This window comes from Prionailurus bengalensis, chromosome C2, assembly GCF_016509475.1.
Source record: "Prionailurus bengalensis isolate Pbe53 chromosome C2, Fcat_Pben_1.1_paternal_pri, whole genome shotgun sequence".
In the NCBI taxonomy this organism is placed as follows: Eukaryota; Metazoa; Chordata; class Mammalia; order Carnivora; family Felidae; genus Prionailurus; species Prionailurus bengalensis.
In genome coordinates, this window is record NC_057350.1 from 78541742 (window position 1) to 78562096 (window position 20355).

The window sequence follows — 20355 nt, forward strand, 5'->3', positions numbered from 1 at the left end:
ATCAGTGCACTAAATATAGTGGGCATCCATATGTTACTTCATCCAAAAACAGGAGAATTCTTCTCAAGCTCTTTGGATGATTCACCAGGATAGACCACATTCCAGGACATAAAGATACCTTAATCATTTAACCAAGTGGAATTTATTTCAGGTATGCAGCACTGGCTCAACAATCAAAAATCAATTAATATAATCTATTACATCAAGCTAAAAAAGAAAAAAAATCACATGATCATATATAATAGATATGGAAAAACATTTGACAAAATCCAACACCCATTCATGATAAAAATTCTCAGTAAATTAGGAAGAGAGAGGAACCTCTGCAACTTAATAAAGTCAATATAACAAAAACCTACAACTAACATCATTTTTACAGTTAGAAACTTGAAGCTTTCCCTCTAAGAACAAGTAAACAGGTGGATCACAAGGATGCCCCCTCTCACCACTTATTTTCAGCTTCTAATAGGAAGTGCTTGCTAATGCAATAAGGCAAGGAAAGGAAATAAAAGATATATGATTGGGAAGAAAGAGATAAAACTATTCACAGATGATATGATCATCTTAGTGGAAAATATGAAAACATTGACAAAAAATCTCCTGGAACTAATAAATGATTATAGCAAGGTTACAGGATACAAAGTTAATGTACAGAAGTCAATCACTTTCCTATATACCCCAATGAATAAAGTAGTATTTGAACTTTAAGAAAAACCACAAAAACATTTACATTAGCACCCCACAAAATGAAATACTTTGGTGTAATTATAACAAAATATGTACAAGAAATATATGAGAACTACAAAACTCTGATTAATGAAATCAAAGAACTAAACAGATTCCATGGTCCATAGAAAAGGAAGATTCACTATTGACAGTCAGTGGAGAAGATGTCAGTTCTATAGATTCAATATAATCCCAATCAAAATCCTAGTTTATTTTACAATTACCCACAAACTTATTCTAAAGTTTATATGGAGGGGGAAAAGACTCAGAAGAGCCAACACGATATTTATGGAGAAGACCGAAAGTGAAAGACTGACATTACCAAACCTCAAGATCTATTATAAAGTTGCAATATTCAAAATAGTGTGGGATGGCAAAAGAATAGAAAAATAGCTCAATAGAACAGAATAAAGAGCCTAGAAATAGACCCATATATAAATAGCCCACTGGTTTTTGACAGAGAACCAAAGGCAGTACAATAGAACAATGTCTCCTACAAGTGGTGCAGGAACAACTGGACATTCACATGCAAAAAAAAAAAAAAAAAAAAGAAAAAAGAAAAATGACCCTACATACAGAATTTATGTCCTTCACAAATATTAACTCAAAATTGATCATAGACTTAAATGTGAAATGCAAAACGGTAAAACTTATAGAAGATAGCTTGCATGAACTTGGGTATGACAGTAAGTTTTGGATACAACATTAAAGGCACCATCCATGAAAGAAATACTTGAGGGCTGAGCTTCATTCAAAACAGAAACAAACAAAAAAAAAACTTCTGTTCTGCAAAAGACAATGTCAAGAAAATTAGAAGACAAGCAACAGACTAGGAAAAAATATTCACAAAAGGCACATTTGAGATAAACAGTTGTTATCCAAAATATAAATAACTATTAAAATTCAAAAATAAGAAAACAGCCCAATTTAAAAATGATCCAAAAACCTTAGCAGACATATCACCGAATAAAATGTACAGATGATAAATGAGTACATGGAAAAATCCTCCACATCATATGTCATCAGGGGAATGGAAATAAAAAAAGCAACCGTGCTATACCACCATACACCTTGTTAATGACCCAGTTCCAGAATACTGACATCAGTGCTGGTGAGGATATGGAGCAACAAGAGTTTTCATTCATTTCTGGTGAGAATACAAAATGGGGAGACCACTCCAGAAGAAGTTTGGCAGTGTCTTGCAAAATTACACTGTTCTTAGTATACTCATCTAGCAGTGTTGCTCCTTAGTATTTGCCCAAAGGAGTTGAAAACTTGGGTACACACAAAAAGCTACATGTGGATGTTTCTAGGAGCTTTATTCACAATTATGAAATCTTGAAGCAACCAAGATATTTTCCAGTAGGTGAATGGATAAATCAGCTGTGGTGCATCCAGGTGATGGAATATTATTTAATGTAAAAATAAATAAACTGTCAAACCATGAAAAGACATGGAGAAACCTTAAACGTGTATTACTAAGTGAAAGAAGTCAATCTGAAAAAGCATGCTACTATATGATTGCAACTATATGACATTCTGGAAAAGGCAAGGCTATGTGGAGAAAGTAGATAAATCAGGGGTTGGGGCAGGGAAAATGAATAGATGGAGAACAGGATTTTAGGGCACAAAATTGCTCTGTACGGTACTGTAATGATATATACCTGTCATTATACATTTCTCCAAATTCCACAGAGTATACAATACCAAGAGTGAGTCCTGTGGACTTTGGGTGATTATGATGTGTCAGTGTATTTTTCTTGGTTGTAACGAATATACCACTCTGGTCGGGGGTGTTGATAATGGGAGAGACTATCTTCATGTGGGGGTAAGGGAGATACTGGAAATCTCCATTCTTTCCTTTCAATTTTGCTGTGAACCTAAACTTACTTTAAAAAAATAAAATAAATAAAATAAAATAAAATAAAATAAAATAAAATAAAATAAAATAAAAATGAAGAAAAAGTTTTCCATTGCTACCTCAAATATGGTTTTTATTTTTCAAATCCTTTTTGGAATGAGGCAGGGGAGATGTTCACAACTACACTCACATACATACACACATAGGTATATCTGTTTCTCTTTTTCCAACAGTAAAAATCGAAACACCTCACTTTAGTGTTCAGAAAGCCCCATAATACAGCCCTGTTCACCTTTCTTTCCCATTACTCTGTAATCTAGACCTTACACATGAGCCAGTTTAGCAATGCATCTGAGACATCCACATGGTTTTCATTCTTCATCACCCAGCCTTATTCCCACTTTCTCAATGAGGCCTTCCCTGAACCTCCCAGGCAACTATGATTTCAAATGTCTCTCAATTTCTCTAGTGCTGTGTTGCCAGTTACCACTTACTCTGCCCTCTAATCCTGTAGAAACTTAGTTCTTGATATTAATAGTCTGTGTATGTCTTCTTAACCTACTGGACTGTATTTAATAAAAGATCAAGGACCATACTGAAAATATTTTATATCCTCACAGAACACCTATCATGTTCTTTCTATGGCAGGGGTGATCAGCAAACGCTTGTTACATAGACCAGATATATATGAATTTGCCTCTACTTTGAAATAACAGGGATTAAAATCCCAAACACATGTTTATGAACATCTTAATAAAAGAGATTCTAACCACAGTCTTGCCATTCGTTTTCCATTCACAACCTTTTTCTACTTGAGGCAGTGGTACTAAATAATTTAAAGGGCCTTTCTGGCCCTGCTTACCTATTGCTAATAGAAGTTCATATCCACAGACCAATGCAAGTACCACAAAAGTAACTGAAGAAACGGTGCTACCTGACAAGTTCAGTCAGTAAGTGAACTTCTCCAAGCTTTAACCTCCTCAGACATTCAGATGGACTGGAACTTCTTTCCAGTATAGTCTGTTGGCTGAGGTACAGAGAAAATGCTTGTGTTTATAATTTAGCTTGTGTATGTGGCCGGGATATTTAATTTACAATACAGCCTGAAGGTTACTGCTGTGGCTGAATGCTTTAAAAAGTGCAGGTGTGATGCCAGAGGAACTTATGGAACACTGAAAGAACTCTATCATCAAAACCACCTCTTTAGTAAGAACATGTGGCCTGTCAGGTTAGGAACACCCATTAGTCAGCTTGATGGGTTGAATACCTGAAGGGACCTTAGTCTCCCCTTGAAGAGCCCTCCGAGAGGGGTCTTTGGAGTGAAACTCCCTTTGGCTTTCAGCCATGGTGCATTCCTTAACATGAGGTGAAGTAAAGGTTTTGAAATACATTTTGAAGTAAATCTCCCCACCCTTATAGGGGCTAGAGAGAGTTTGTATTTCAAAGAGGAATGTGGCATAGTTATACCAAAAACGTACAAGTGGAAAAGCTTTTGATTTGCTTGTTTGCTTTTCTTATATTTCTTACAGTGGAGTGGCTTGGGTGGAATGTTAAATTTGTTTCATAAACACAAAGTAGAAGGGAGATGTTGGGAATTACAATGCCAGCATTTTCCTATATGGTCGCTAAACTCTAAAGCGCTCCCCAAGTCATCAGTTTTGCCAGGCTATCTCCGATGTTATCCTAGTACTGTTACACTTTTTAACAAAGCAAGGCCCAATTTATTACTTCTTTTCCTTGACTGTATGCCTCCACCCGCAATCCACTCAGGAAAGGCAGTTGCTTGTGAGAGAAATAGGAAGTAAACCTGGGTTTTGATTCTCAGTCCTAGGGGCTCCCATCCCTCCTTGCCCATGACAAGCATTTTATACCCACTTTGTTATTCCACAAAACAATGTTTCAGGCACACAAAAAGTCTTGAAATTCTTTTTTTTTTTTCATAGTCTCAAAAACAGAAAGGTCAGCGGCAAGTCTACATGAAGCTATTTTATTGCTGATCTTTAAAGCCTATCTTCCGAGGGCAAAGCCCACATCCATAGTTAATTGCCAGTTTGCAATCGTATTTGACAAATGAAGTCAAAGTTTTGCAACTTTGTACAGTTTGGGGAGGGGGAATGTGCTCCGGCTGCTGCTGATTGCAGAGACATAACTCTGGTAGTAAGCAATTAGGGAGCTGGCTGTTGGCTCCAGGGAAGTGATGGCCAGCGAGAGCTTTTTTAATGGGTCACTAGGGAAAGACAACATTCATCTCCATTTATCATAATGAAAACCAGGCAGAAGCAAAGCATGAGTGAACTGTTAGAACAACAAAATTTGTTTTGGTACCAGGAAGTTCATTAAGGGCAACTCAGTCTATCCCAGCACTGGCTTCTATGTGGTGCTACAGCTCATTGTTTGTATTATAATGTGCGCTTGTAAATAATGATCAGGTACTTCTGCCCTGGGCCCGACGTGAGGTAGGAGGCTTCTCTTCTAGCTTTTTGAAGAATGTCACAATAGGAATTGGGTAGACAGTAAATGATCATTTTTATTACTTTTATTTTTATTAGTAGTATTGTGAAGTGCCTTGTAAACTATACAACAATACACAGGGTAAATTCTTATTAACAACCTCATGAACAAGATTGTGCTTATCAACATGGGGATCCTAGAGGAACGGAATCCAGTTCTGAGCTCACAAAGGGGGACACTGGATTTCTGTTTATTTTATTTTTTTTTATAATCAAGACACAAATAAGATTCTTTACCAGTTAAAATGATGACTTCTGCAATAGCCATGAGACATTGGCAAAACTGGAACAGGAAATGAGTGACATCTGCCTTCCAAAGAAATTTCTAAAGAGGAATAAAGCTGTGATTCCAAAAACAGTAGCAGGAAGCAAATGTCAGAGAGGTCTTGGCCCAAAACCTTCTTTTCGGTAACCATTAGTCATCCTCTGACACCTCAAGGGAGACTTCTGGACAATACTTCAGAGGTTAAGATCCTGCCCAGTTATTCAATCTTACCCTGTCCTAATGTTTAGAACAAAAAACAACAGGCACATACCAGTAAGCCACACACACTAGTTTCATTGGATCTGTGACACATTCCATCCCTAAGACAGTACTCTCTCCTTACCCAGAGAGCATCCAAGCTTTGGCTATCCTCTTGTTAGGGAGTTAGACAATACAGTACACAGATGGCTTGAGGGATTTTGTCCAATTAAGCACACACATATTTTTTGGCTAATATTTTGAGGTTTTCTTCTTTTTCAAAAGCTTCGAGGGCTTTTTGTTTTAAATAGTTTCTAATCGGAAATGGTACGTTTAAAAGTACTGCTTCTTCACTTTAGTGTTTTCCTTACCCTGAAAGATGGTTTTTATTTAGATAAGAAACCTTCTAGCAAACTTAGCTGATAGGATCTGTTGTTGCCCTGGGCTCATGAGGTCAACCTCATTTGACTGTAGCTACTCAAGAGTCAGTGTTTAACATTAAGTTGTAAACATCAGCTTGAAACTTACCAGAGTTCAGAAAGAGCTGGAGTCTATTAATCAGGCCCAGGACCATAAGTAATTGAAGGAAAGAGTATAAGCAGTTTGGCAAAAGAAAATGCTTTAAAAATGCATATTCTTCCTTTCCAACTTACTCCACAGAGAAAACGTTACTCTTTAGAAACGCCATTTCCCATCTAATCCTTACCAAATAGCATTTTGAAAGCTATAAATATTTACTTATAACCATGACTACATTTTAAACTCACATTCTGTAAATGCAGAGATAAGTTCATTTTCTACATTAGCATGAACACCTAACCTGTGAATTAATATGTATTTTTTTAAGCTAGAAATTTCTACATTTTCTACATTAAGATGTAGGGAAGAATTAATTACTAGAAATTTCCCTTACCATGGGGGTTTATCTTTTATACCTCTCCAGTGTCCAAAAGGACTTTGAATTACCTAAGGTAATTATTTATATTATTAGATTTTTGAAATGGAATAAAAACAAAAAAAAATCAAAGATAAAAGGGAAGTATACCAGTTTCAGTCCAATATACTAGAAACCCACTATAATACAGTTACTGTATATGAGAATAAAATTAAGCTCAGAGCTTCTTAGTAGTCAGAACAAAAAGGGCAATGCACTATATTATACAGTCTTCAATATCTGGTAAAATTTATTTTATTTTCATTTTAAACATTTCCTTATTTTGAGAAAGGCGGGGGGCGGGGGATGTGTGCATGAGCAGGGGAGGGGCAGAGAGAGAGGGAGAAAGAGAATCCCAAGTGGGCTCTGTGTTCAGTGCAGAGCCTGACACGGGTCTCGATCTCATGAACAGTGAGATGATGACTTGAGCTGAAATCAAGAGTCGGATGCTTAACTGACTGAGCCATCCAGGCGCCTCGGTAAAATCAATTTTATAAATTTGTCAAGAGAAGGAAGCAATTACTTCCTGAAGTATAAAAAACTAAAGTATAAAAATAATTCAACACATTGGTATTTTTACAAGTTATATTAACAACATAAAGGATAGTAACACCATCAGAAACTGTGAAATAAGAATGCAAAGTGGTTTTCTTTTTTTTTAATGTTTACTTATTTTGAGAGAGAGAGAGAGAGCATGAGCAGCCTAAGGGCAGAGAGAGGGAGACACAGAATCTGAAGCAGGCTCCAGGCTTTGAGCTGTCAGCACAGAACCCAGTGTGGGGCTCCAATCCATAAACCTCGAGATCATGACCTGAGCAGAAGTCAGACGCTTAACTGACAACTGACTGAGCCATCCAGGGGCCCCCAAAGTGGTTTTTCATCTAGCTGTTTTTTGAATCTCTCAAATTCTGACCACATTATATGGAAATGTTTAGGAATTTTCTAAAATAAAATTGAATTCTTATTAAACAGCCTGGCCTTTACACTTGAAATACTATAATCCATAGGATTTAGTTTAATCCAGTACTTAAAAAAATGCTTTTGAATTTTGTTTCAAAACTTAATGGATCTTTAAGACTATTCTCTTAATATGTTGTTCAATTTTTAAAATTATTTATGGGGCGCCTGGGTGGCGCAGTCGGTTAAGCGTCCGGCTTCAGCCAGGTCACGATCTCGCGGTCTGTGGGTTCGAGCCCCGCGTCGGGCTCTGGGCTGATGGCTCAGAGCCTGGAGCCTGTTTCCGATGCTGTGTCTTCCTCTCTCTCTCTGCCCCTCCCCCGTTCATGCTCTGTCTCTCTCTGTCCCAAAAATAAATAAAAAACGTTGAAAAAAAATTAAAAAAAAATTATTTGTTTGCTAAGTTGGTTTTTTAAAGAAAAATTAACTTTGAGTTGGCAAAAATTTGAGGTAAATTTGGAGATATTAGCAAATGCTACAAAAATGTCTGGTGTCACCATTATGAAACAAACAAAACAAAACAAAACATCTTATTGTTTTGTAAAAGGATGTTTATGCCTTTTAGCCAATGAATTTTCAGTGTTTAGCATGATGTGCATGCTATTATCGAGTGACTTCCTTTCCCTCCAGCCAGTGTGTTTCTGCTGCTAACTAAAACTTAAAAATTCTGCTGTGACCTAGAAACAGAATGCCTTCAGTGTCAACTTACTTGCTTGTCGTTCGGTAAGAAACCTCCTAGTGGGTTAAAAATTCTCTAAAGTTGCTATATTGTGAAATTTAAGTAAAGAGCCAAGGCAAAAAATATAGCACTTCATCAGAATGAAATGCATGATGTTGGATGCATTCCCAAAGTTAGGGTGGTGAAAGCAGAGAGAGAGTTCCCTTCTTTATTGAAATATGAATGTTTGAGTAGAAGAATGGAAATTACTTATTTTGGGCTTGCTGATTTATCCCGGTTGCATAAAAAGGCTTCAGAAGATAGAAAGCGATTCTAAATAGTCTATCTCAGAAGTACAGTATTCTTACATTTTTAAAATGTGCTTTAGAATTTCCTTTCTTGCATATGTCTTACAAGCTGTCCTAAATTTCATATTCAAACTATTTGAGCTTCATATATCTCCTAATTCAGAAGACAGGGAGCTTACATATGACCCCTAAACTATGTTTGGGAAGTTTAGAATGGTTTGCTTTGTTCTATGTGTCTGAATTGAAAAACATCACTATAGAAAGAATAGGCAAAATGGAGAGGGAGAGAAAGGAATGGAAGGGGAAAAGACAGGGCACTGACCCATGCTTGTCCTCTTTTTATTTTAAAAGTAAAAGCATTATCTCTCACCTGAATTACTGGCATGTTCTCTTGCTCATTACCAAAGATCTATTCTCCACACATCAGTCTGAATTGTTATATTAAAATGTGTTTCAGATATTGTTTAAAATTATTTAATGGTTCCCTATTGCACTTTGAATAAACTCTCCCATGATCTCTCTTTCTCCAGTTCTTCCAGTGTCTCTCTTTAGTCTTTGCTCTGCTTTAAAAACATGTCAATACCTTTTCCACTTGACTTTCTTTTGCCAGGAAAGGGCCCTTTCAGTTCACTTCCTTTTGCCTGGAATGTTCTTCCTCCTGTTCTACACATGATTGGCTTCTCAACATTTAGATCTCAACTGAAAAATACCATTGCAGAGTGACCTTCTTTGACTAATTTATCTAATAGAGTCCTGCTTCCATCCCAACCCCAGGCAGCTCTTATAGTATGGTTTGTTCATTTATTTCTTTATAGCATTCAGCACAATGTGAATTTAAGTTCATTAATGACTTACTTTAGCCTCGTCCCCTGGGATGAGGCTGTAAGTACGTAGAAAGCAGAGTCTTTGTTTTGACCCTGTTAGATACTCTCATCAACTATCACAGCATCTAGCACTGATTCAATGCAAAACATATATTTGCTGAATAAGTGAATGAATGAAATGAAGAATTTGGCAATGACTGGAGTGCTTTGCCTTTGTGTATTTTCTTGAATAGAAAGATGGTAAATTATAAAACATTTAGAAGTTCCTCTAGAACTTTGGTGGGAAAAGTTTACATATGGCAGAGATGAGGAAGTTATATTAGGAATTTAGTTAGGGCCAAATCCTGGAGGTTTTGAATGTCATAGTACATAGTTTCTGGAATCTCTTTTGTGGTCAATGGATAGCTACTGAAGGTTTCTAAATAGTCAATGCATACTTTTGAAATGCTTCTTTATTACTAGCTATGGAAAACCATTAGTGAGTCAAAAGAGTTTCATTCACTCACCAGTGGACAGAGTAACTTCTGAATGTCAGCAGGGCATTGATTTAATCAGCATTCATTTCTTTTTCCATACAGAATGACTGCCACGTACAGTCATGCTTCTGGGCTGGCAGGAGAAAATGTTCACTTCACAGCCTGAGTTGAAATGACCCAGTGTGTCCTGAACGCATTTCTGGCCAGAATTTCTCATATCGTAGTGGGGCGGTCGGCTCCCTGAAAAGTACCATCTTGTTGTCAGATCATTCCCCTTTCCTCAGTTGCTCTTTATTCTGCAGGTTTTTTTTTTCTTCCTAATGTATAGAGTTACCCTCTCCTGTGGCTTATTTTATTTTGGTCTTAAAGGAGGTCCAATGTGGAGCCTTTAAGGGCAGTTTGCTTTTTCTTTGTTTTGACGATCATGCCTTAGTTGAAACCTAGTACTTACAAGGCCTTATAATAATCTCCATCCCAAAATACAGCATTATATGCAGCACACACATATTCACTTGGACTTTTCCTACCATTTCAGATGTGTATATCTAATTTCTAAAATTGAGTACAAAGATATCAAGCTTCCAGTTAAAATAATGACTTGTTTTATAGACTTTGGAAGCCAGTTCCAGTTTCCTGAACTGGTTCACAATGATTTAAAAGTCATGGCCAGTTCATGAATAAGTTTTATGGTTAAACCTTAAGTTATCAAGTCTTTTTAAAAGTTTTCTTTTAGGGGCGCCCAGGTGGCTCAGTCAGTTGAGCGTCCGACTTTGGCCCAGGTCATGATCTCACAGTTCGTGAGTTCGTGAGTTCAAGCCCTGCGTCGGGCTCTGTGCTGACAGCTCAGAGCCTGGAGCCTGCTTCAGATTCTGTGTCTCCCTCTCTCTCTGCCCCATCCCCATTCATGCTCTGTCTCAAAAATAAATTTTTTTAATGTTTTACTTATTTTTGAGACAGAGAGAGACAGACAGAGCGTGAGCAGGGGAGGGGCAGAGAGAGTGAGACACAGAATCTGAAGCAGGCTCCAGGCTCTGAGCTGTCAGCACAGAGCCCGATGAGGGGCTCGAACTCACGGACCACAAGATCATGACCTGAGCTGAAGTCGGGTGCTCAACCGACTGAGCCACCCAGGCATCCCAGATCTTCTTAATATTTATATTGGTGAAGATGGTATTATGCTCAATACTGGCTTATAAATGGGGAAATCATCAAACAGGAAAAAACAACAACAACAATGTGGCAAAATTTAAGAAAAAGAACCAATTTGTCAACATCAGTTTTTCAGAGCTACTGAATCATATTCAGTGTTGTTAATCAGTATTGAAGCTCTCAGTGTGAATGATGACTTCAGAAATGTTATTAAACTGACATCCTTTTAATACAGTAGAGCTTAGGAAGCACACTGACATGTAATACACTCTTTGATGTGTGTGTAAAAGATTGACTTATTAGAAGTTCTTTTTTTCCTTTTTTTTTTTTAGACATATCATAGACATCCTCTATATGTAAAGTAGGTGGAAAACAAACAAACAAAAAGAAGTCATATGACCCCTATTCTCAAAGAGCTCTACCAGAAAAAAACGAATATACTCAGGCGCAAAGCACAGAAGAGTCTGATAAGTGCTTGTAGAGGAATAGGGATAAGATGATATTGTTGTACTTGCCTGTTGCTGGAATGTTGAGAAAGGATCTCTTAGAGAAGACAGGTTTTAGGCTTGGCCTTATGGGATTTGCTAGATTTCAGTAAGAAAAGACCAAGGACGAAGACTCTGTAAGTCAGTGGAATAGCCTGAGCCGAAGATGAAGGTAGGAAAGTAAAAATCATAAATATTTATTTATGTTCTGTCAACTTTAATGGCTTGTGCTATATAGAATCAGAGTGTGTCAGTGCTAATCTGTTTTGTTCATAATTTATAGTTTGACTCTTGACTAAAGACAGTTTCCACGAACCACAAAGACCTTACTATATTCTCGTAAATTATGTGTCCGTGGGAGCTATAGATTATACCATCATTATTGAATACATATTTATATCTTTGAAACAGATCATCTATAAATTGTATTTTTGTTTATTTATTTTTTAATTTTTGTTTTAAAATATGTATTTTTGTTTTAAATTTATTTATTCAAATTCAAGTTACTTAACATACAGTGTTGCATTGGTTTCAGGAGTCGAACCCAGGGATTCATCACTTATATATAACACCCAGTGCTCATTCCAACCGGTGCCCTCCTTAATCACATCACCCATCTAGCCCATCCTGCCACTCGCCTCCCCTCCATTAACTCTCAGTTTGTTCTCTGTATTTAAGAGTCTGTTATGGTTTGCCTCCCTCTCTGTTGTTGGTTTCTTTTTCTTTTTTTTTCTTTTTTTTAAACGTTTATTTATTTTTGAAACAGAGGGAGACAGAGCGTGAGTGGGGGAGGGGAAGAGAGAGAGGGAGACACAGAATCTGAAACAGGCTCCAGGCTCTGATCTGTCAGCACAGAGCCCGACGCAGGGCTTGAACTCACAGACCGTGAGATCATGACCTGAGCCGAAGTCGGATGCTTAACTGACTGAGCCACCCAGGCGCCCCTGTTTTTTTTTTTTTTAAGGATTTTTGTGATTTATTAAGCACATTTATATACATTACACAATTAAATCCTCCCAAAATCCTATGCAGTAGATGGTGGTATGGGGTTTTTGTCTTACAGGAGAACTTTGTTTGTCTTAAAGGAAAACTAAGGCACAAATATTTAAAATGACTTTTTCCAGGTTTACTTGACCAATAAGTGTAGCCACACCCAATTTAGAACCTACTGTTTTTCCTCTATATCTATATCCTCATCACTGTGTAGATGTCCATACAATTCATATTTATCTGTGTTGGTATGTGAGAAGTTGAGAAAATGTAAATTAAGAAAGAAACCACATCCTAAATTAGTGACAAGCGAAATCATTCTGTGAGTACAGAATTGTGGACAAAGGTAAAGGGGACAGGGAAAGCAGACAAGACAAGATTTGTTGGAAGGAAGGCCAATAGCTAAGAGTAGGCACTTTCAAGAGGAAAAGAGATTTTACTATTATTAGACAAAATTAAGGATCTTAGGTCTTAAAATAAGGCAGTTTATGTTTTCTGTGGTTAGGACTAAGATTATCTGTCACGGAACGGCAGTAGCTAGGGACTTGGGAACTCAGTACTTCTTTTTTAGTAATATCTGTGTAGCAAGACTGTCAAAAGCAGACTCAACTGAATCTTATATGTTGTTCTGTGATTTTTTTGTGTACTTTTTAATAACAATGCATTTTCATGTCACCATACTCCAAAACAGATCAAACATAATTTGAATTTTGCCATGAAAAAGACTGCTAATGTGAATATTCACTTTTCTGTTATGGAACAAACAGATCTGTCTCTAGACATTCTCTGTGTCTAGAGCATAGGGCAAAATGTCTCAGGTTGAGTAAATTTAATCCTATTTTCTTGGAAAAAAATGCATCATTGCGTTTCATGGAGAGCAATGTATTGTGTGGTTTAGGAGAGGATTTTGTGGTGTCTATGGAGTGGTTATTAAAAATTCTTCTTTTATATTAATGAGAATCAAAGTTATATGTCTGGAATGAAATATTTCAATCAAAAAGGAGTGTGGTAGAAAGTTTTATTTGCTGTATTCAACATTTCTTATGCATTGGTTTCTACTACTCTTAGTTTTGTATTCTTCACATTCTAGAGCAGGATAACAAATTTGATGGAGTGAGAGGTATATGCATTCCCATCCTCTGGAAAGTCATAGGTTTGTTTATACTCCCATTGTCAGTTTGAAAGGCAAAAGGAACAAAAAGAAAAGAAGAGAAAAATACAAGATAAAAATGTCAAAAATATGAATTAGAGGTGGCACCACACTGGCAGCTTTCTGCGTGTTTTTTTTTAATGTTTTTATTTATTTTTGAAACAGAGAGAGACAGAGTATGAATGGGGGAGGGGGAGAGGGAGACGGAGACACAGAATCAAGGCAGATTCTAGGCTCTGAGCTGTCACCACAGAGCCCTACGTGGGGCTCGAACTCAAAAACCGTGAGATCATGACCTGAGCTGAAGTCAGATGTTCAACTGACTGAGCCATCCAGGTGCCCTGGCAGCTTTCTGTTTTGATCAATCATGAAACAAACAGAAGCATAAAGATTCAATTTCCCTGAAAATGCAGATGGCTCAGCAAAGAGCAGAAAAAGAATGAACTTAGAATAGAGCATGTGTATCAATTTTCACCAAAGCCCAGATTGCCACATATCATTTTAGGAGCCCTGTTTATTACCCTCTCACTTGTCAGTATGGGGGTTGTGTATAGTGAATATGAACTAGAACCTGGCCCTGCCACTTTAGCTGTTAGTCCTTGGGCTAGTACCGAGCTGGGTTAGAAATGTTTGTCTTCATTTGGTTCTTTTTTTTTTTTTTCCCTCTGTAGCTTAACCAGCTGGAAAAGGCAGTGGAAGCAGCCCACACGTTTTTTATGGCCAACCCTGAGCACATGGAAATGCAGCAGAACATCGAGAATTATAGAACAATGGCCGGTGTTGAAGTACTCCAGTTGGTAGACCGAGAAGCCAAACCACATCTGGTGAGCGCTGGGGACCATTGCCCTAATCAGAAGGTGCTCCTAAGTTTCATTTGACTCAAAGCAGATTCCTGTGCATGGGGGTTTCAGGTTGAGTCTCGGTTTCCAATACAGTGATAGTTTTATACTTTCAGAGTTCTCAGATGAAATATTGTCATTATCAGGGCTGAAAAAATTGAGAGAAAATGAAAATACCTTTAGAAAATAAGTAAGATATGATGAAAAGTAGAATGTGATATAAACATCTGTCACCATCTCTGAATGTCAGTGCCCCCACCACCCTTTGATTTTACATATGGGAGTTGAAGCCAGTGTGAATTGTTCAGGTCATACTGTGGTTTCCCAGCTCCCAGTCCAGGTGCTTTTCCATCATACCTATACTTTTAAAATTCTGATTATTTTAAGGCTATGTAATTATTCATTTAAATGAAAGCTTACTTAAAATCACAGTAAGTTGAAGGCTTTTTTTTTTTCAACTGGAGATGTCACCATTCTCAACATGTGACCTCCAAGATAATTGAAGAATAGGGTAAGAGAAGATTTTCAGAAGCCTATTATCATCACCATCACCATCATCATTATTATTATTATTAAATTTGTCCAGCCCTGGAAAGTGGATGCGTCACAGCCACCCACATCAATCTCCCTGGCCTTTGGTGCATGGCCATAGCTACATGCAGATGGGGTTAGAAACTATTGTCTTGCACGTGCTCAGGAAGAATATGAAATTGACTGGTGCCACGGCATTCAGCTTGCTGGTAACTCCCATCTCATTTACAATTACTTGAAGCCATGAAAGTTACCTTTTGTCTTCCAGTACAACCCTTCATTATTCTTCCACAGCACAAGAGCGTAGTGCCCTCTGCCCAAATGATCCTGAATCTGTCTAAATCCTGCTATTCAAGCACCCCAATATTGTTCTGCTTCTTTGCAGGAGAGTTACAGTGCAGGAGTTAAACATTATGAGGCTGATGACTTTGAGCTAGCTATCAAGTACTTTGAACAAGCTTTAAGAGAATATTTCAGTGAAGATACGGAGTGCAGAGCCCTGTGTGAGGGGCCTCAGAGATTCGAAGAGTATGAGTACTTAGGGTACAAAGCTGGCCTCTATGAAGCCATTGCAGGTAAAGCTTACTTTTCCCTTTATTTATTTCCTGATTATAGGAAATACTACATGCAATCTGTAAACTATTCTAATAATACAAGAAGTATATGTTGCAAAAAATGGAAGATATATTTAGCCCATCTTATCTCCAATAAATAAATCTACCTAGTTTAAATGTTGTTGACTATGGTCCCAAACTTTTTCAGATGCATATGTAAATGTTTATGTATTTATCGATAATTATTAGTTCATTTTTTATAAAAATAAGACAATACTATGGGTACTGATTTTCAGCATATTTGTGTTTTTTTTTTGTTTTATTTTATGCTTAACAATGTAGGTGGACTTCTTCTCATGTAAGTACATGTAGATCTACCTTGTTGTATTTAATGGTTGTTTAATGTTCCAATATATGTGGAAAGCATAATTGACTGGTTCATTTACTGATGAATATTAAGGACGTTGAAGGCTTTCATTATTGTAAACAGTGTATTAGTGAATACTTTTGTGTAGTTTTCTTCAATTAATTAAAAGAGCATTTCATTATATATGAAAATTTAATATATTACCAAGTGGCTTTTAAAATAGGTAATATGAATTATAATTGGGGAGATTGGCTAGTTAACCATTTATGATGGGAAGCATATGCAAAAACACAAAAATAAATTCTATTTATGTTAATGTAAGTATGAAAATAAAGCTATTTGAACAAAATGCAGAAGAATATTTTTATAATGGAAGGAGAAGAAAACCACTTCTCAGCATGACAAAAGACAAGAAATATGAAAAGACAGACTTTACATAAGATTTATAATACAAGAGATACAATAAATTAAGCTGAATTACAAATGACAAGGGGAAAAAGTTGCAAAATATTTAGAGGCAAATAGTTAATATTCATAATATTTGAGTAGAACCTGTAAATTATTAGTAGTAATGGTAATTTATTTCTGATTTTTTGACAGTCATAATAATAAGCAACATTTATATAGCAGTTACAATATAGAAAGCATTTTACATATTTATATATCTTTTAATCCTCTAAACAACTTCTTGTAGGTGTCTGAGGAATTTATACCTCATAGCAATGTGATTATGGTGAAGCTAGAAATCTGGGGTGGCTGAGTTCAGCGGGTGGTTCAGCGGGTTAAGCATCTGACCTTGATTTCTGCTCAGGTCATGATCTCATGGTTCATGGGATCAAGCCCCAAGTCAGGCTCTGCACTGACAATATGGAGCCTGCTTGGGATTCTCTCTCTCTCTCTCTCTCTCTCTCTCTCTCTCTCTGCCTCTCCCTTGCTTGTGCATGCTCTCTCTCTCTCCCTTTCTCTCTCTCTCTCAAAATAAATAAATAAATGTTAACAACAAAAAAAGGTGAAGTTGGGAATCAAACCTAGGCTTATCTTACTCTAGAACTCATATGTTTTAGGTCTACATAATTGAAAAATGGGCAAAGGATAACTTATTCAATAATAAGTGTTTAACAAATATCTGTTGAGTGCATATTGTGTTCCAAGTCATAAATATATAAAAGTAGGCAGACGGAACAGTCTTCTTAAAAAATGAAAGTATGTTCACAGAACCCCCCTGCCAAAGACTCCCATTGTACTTGAAATAAAATCCGAAACCTTTAATAAGGACATTCATCCTTATTGTTGTGCACTTGTGTATATTTTCATCCTTTCTCTTTTTCTGTCTTTGATCCACTCCTAGGTTCATTTTCACTCACAGACTTTGAAACTTGTTGTTTTCCTCTATTACTTGCCTAATGTTCTGTATTGTTAATTGCTTGGTCCTCAGCACCTAAGTATACTGACTGGCAGATAGTAGGTGCTTAGTAAATATTTTTAAACCAATGAGTGGAAGGGAAAAAGTGGGGAAGGAGGGAAGGAAAGAAGGAAGGAAGGAAGGAAGGAAGGAAGGAAGGAAGGAAGGGAGGGAAAAAGGAAGGGAGGGAGAAAAGAAGGAAATGACATTTCCATCTTCACAGTGCAGATTAAAAGGGTTATTCATACTCTATGTTTTGAACATGTAGGTCATAAATTGTTAAGGTCTTTGAGAGGGACATTTAGGAAACATCTTTTAAAATACAGATTAAGAAGTAGACTGAAAATCGGGGTGCCTGGGTGGCTCAGTTGGTTAAGCGTCTGACTTCAGCTCAGGTTGTGATCTCCTGATTCCTGAGTTCAAGCCCTGTATCTAGCTCTGTGCTGACAGCCCAGACCCTGGAGTCTGCTTCAGATTCTGTGTCTCCCTCTCTCTCTGCCCTCCACACTTGTGCGCTCTCTGTCTCTCTCTCTCTCTCTCTCTCAAAAATAAGTAAACATTAAAAAAAGTGAAAGAAAAAAAGAAGTACACTGGAAATCAATTTGTTGGATGAACTCTTTGCCTCATTATCAGTTACTCAAAACCCAACTCAATTCACCTAAAATCAGCAAAAATATCTGAATTATTAAGGATTTTTTTCCCCAAAGGTTTTGTTTTGCTAGGCCTCTGGCAGAGTCATCTGCCTACATTTTTGTGAGCACTGTTCATTTGGTTTTTTTTTTGTTTTGTTTTGTTTTTGTTTTTGTTTTTTGTTTTTTTTTCATATGGAGATGAACTTTATTAGTTATCAGACTTGATTCTACCTTTGGTATGTTATGCATGGTGTCAGGCCAATGTTTTCAAGTTCAAATTTCAGTTATAAGGATGCAGTTCAAAGCTTAAACACAGAGTTCCTAAGCAAAAATTCCAGAATGGGCTTTCTTATATTTCAGTTGCCAACTTTTTCCAAGTTCTCTTCCTCTTCTTCACTCCTGGACTCTACTCTTGGAATCAGTCTCCTCTTGGGGCCATTGGACTGTCCCATTTAGCACCTGGGGCCTCAAGCCAACCTTTCTCCTGTTTGTCCCTGTGCTTCCAGTGGCCCCAGGTCTCAGAGAGACAAGCATTAGGTGTGAAACCTGGGAGTCACCTATGCATGTGGAGTGTAGCACTTTATTTTGTTTGAACACAAGCCATGTACATACAGACTAATTTTTTCACTTCCCCAAAATTGCTAGGCCCCACCTACATCCTAGGCACTGCTTAGTGGAGTCCCCTGGATGCCACCAACACTACCTGTCAATATGGGGGACTGCAGTGATTGTTTTCAAATATTGAACCAGGCTCTCATCCTAGAATAAATCCCTCTTGGTCATGGTGTATAATTCTTTTTATATACTGCCAAATTCTATTTCCTAACATTTTGTTAAGGGTTTTTGTATCTATATTTTTGATACTGGTCTATAGTTTGTTTACTCTCTCTCGCTTGCTTGCTTGCTACTGTCTTTGTCTGGTTTTGATGTTACATTCATAAAGTGAATCAGGAAGCATTCCCTCTATATTCTGGAAGACATTGTGCAGATTTGGTGTTCTTTATATGTTTTCTAGAATTCTCCAGTGAAACCATCTGAATGCTGGAGATTTTTTTTGATAGGTTTCTAAACTATAAATTCAAATTTTATAAATAGTTTTAGAGCTACTTGACTTAATGTTATTTGGTATGGGTTGAGTTTTGGTAGTTTGTGGCTTTAGAGGAATTGGCCTGTTTTGTCTCAGAGACAAAGGTAGAGACTGAGCTAACATCTGATGGCAGAGCCCTCCCATCTCTTCTTAGCCCCTGAAGCTGACCTTCCTTTGCCTCTAGGTTCACTCATATCCTTCAATCTCCTGCCCTCAGCATTTCCTTGCTTTCTTTTTTTTTTTTTTTTATGAAATTTATTGACAAATTGGTTTCCATACAACACCTAGGAGCACTGTTCATTTGAATGTCAGTTTTATATGTGTTTCACATTTCAATTGTTGGAAATCCTTTTCCTTTATTATAGTTTATTATAGTAGTGTAAGGAGGATATGTATCCTGTCTCCACCCCCACAATCTCCTCTACACCTGCCTCCATTAATAGCTACTGAAGAGGTCTCACAAATGTCCTGCATCTGATTTAGGAAAATTAACTAACTGATACTTACAGAAAAACATTTAATGATTTGCTCAAGGTCATCATAAAATGTTGGTTGCTGGAAAAAAATAGAGATCTCCTAATGTAGGCTCTTAATGCTTACTACACCTATCACCAACATTACCCCCACTTCCAGTAAAGACAACTGATTTAAAAAGGCATGGTTCCTAAAACTCAATCAAATATTGTATATTACAGAAATATGGTAAGTCTTTTAGGAAATTCGATGCATATCCAATTTATTATGAGAAGGAAATTTTAAAAAGTATTCCCACACAAGTGACTTAGGTCTCAAACTTATTAAAACATAATAATTGTATAATAACATGTGATATAAAAAGGAGAAAAGAAATACAACTAATAAAATACAGCATAGCTGTATGTAAATTCTTGTCTGCTTCAAAACTGTTCTAAATTAAGACTGAAACTGGCTTTTAACATACAGAATGTATTTAGGAAGTCAGAATATTTGAATTTTTAGAGTTAGAAGAACTTTAAAAATTGGAGAAAAATACAAATGGCTTCTCAATGCAGTTGTTTATGACTGTGCTTGTTGAAACTCGAAAGAATATCCTTGCATCACTCTCATTTTGTTGCTATTTATATCTTACATTGAAAAATACCTCCATTCAGATTTGGAGTTCTTGTTGGGTGTGTTTTCCACCTCTCCCTTTTGCTTGTCATTTGGAATTAGGAGGAGTGGGTATTAAAAGGTAAGAGACATGCCAATGGCCAAGTAACTAAGAACAAAACAGTTGAAGGTTTTTTGTTGTTTTCCTAAGAAATAAAACAACTATTTATTGGATTTTTATATAGCTATTTATTTATAAGATGCTAAACAAATAGAACTCATTCTTTCCCTCCCAGCCTCCAACTGTAGTTAAGAACCAGTGGGCTGTAGGGATTCTGTTTGCTGTGCCACGTTGGGTTGAGTTAGCCAGACTGTGCAAAAACT

At 36.9% G+C, this 20355-nt stretch overlaps 1 protein-coding gene across 2 annotated transcripts in view; it reads left to right on the forward strand.

Annotated features, from left to right (window-relative positions):
- The window catches only part of P3H2 (prolyl 3-hydroxylase 2), a 151394-nt gene that overhangs the window by 102212 nt on the left and 28827 nt on the right, over positions 1-20355 (forward strand). For both annotated transcript variants that reach the window (XM_043594591.1, XM_043594592.1), the window contains exons 2-3: positions 14163-14315; positions 15247-15436. In XM_043594591.1, coding sequence (XP_043450526.1) covers positions 14163-14315; positions 15247-15436 — 343 coding nt within the window. The remainder of the gene's footprint in view (positions 1-14162; positions 14316-15246; positions 15437-20355) is intronic.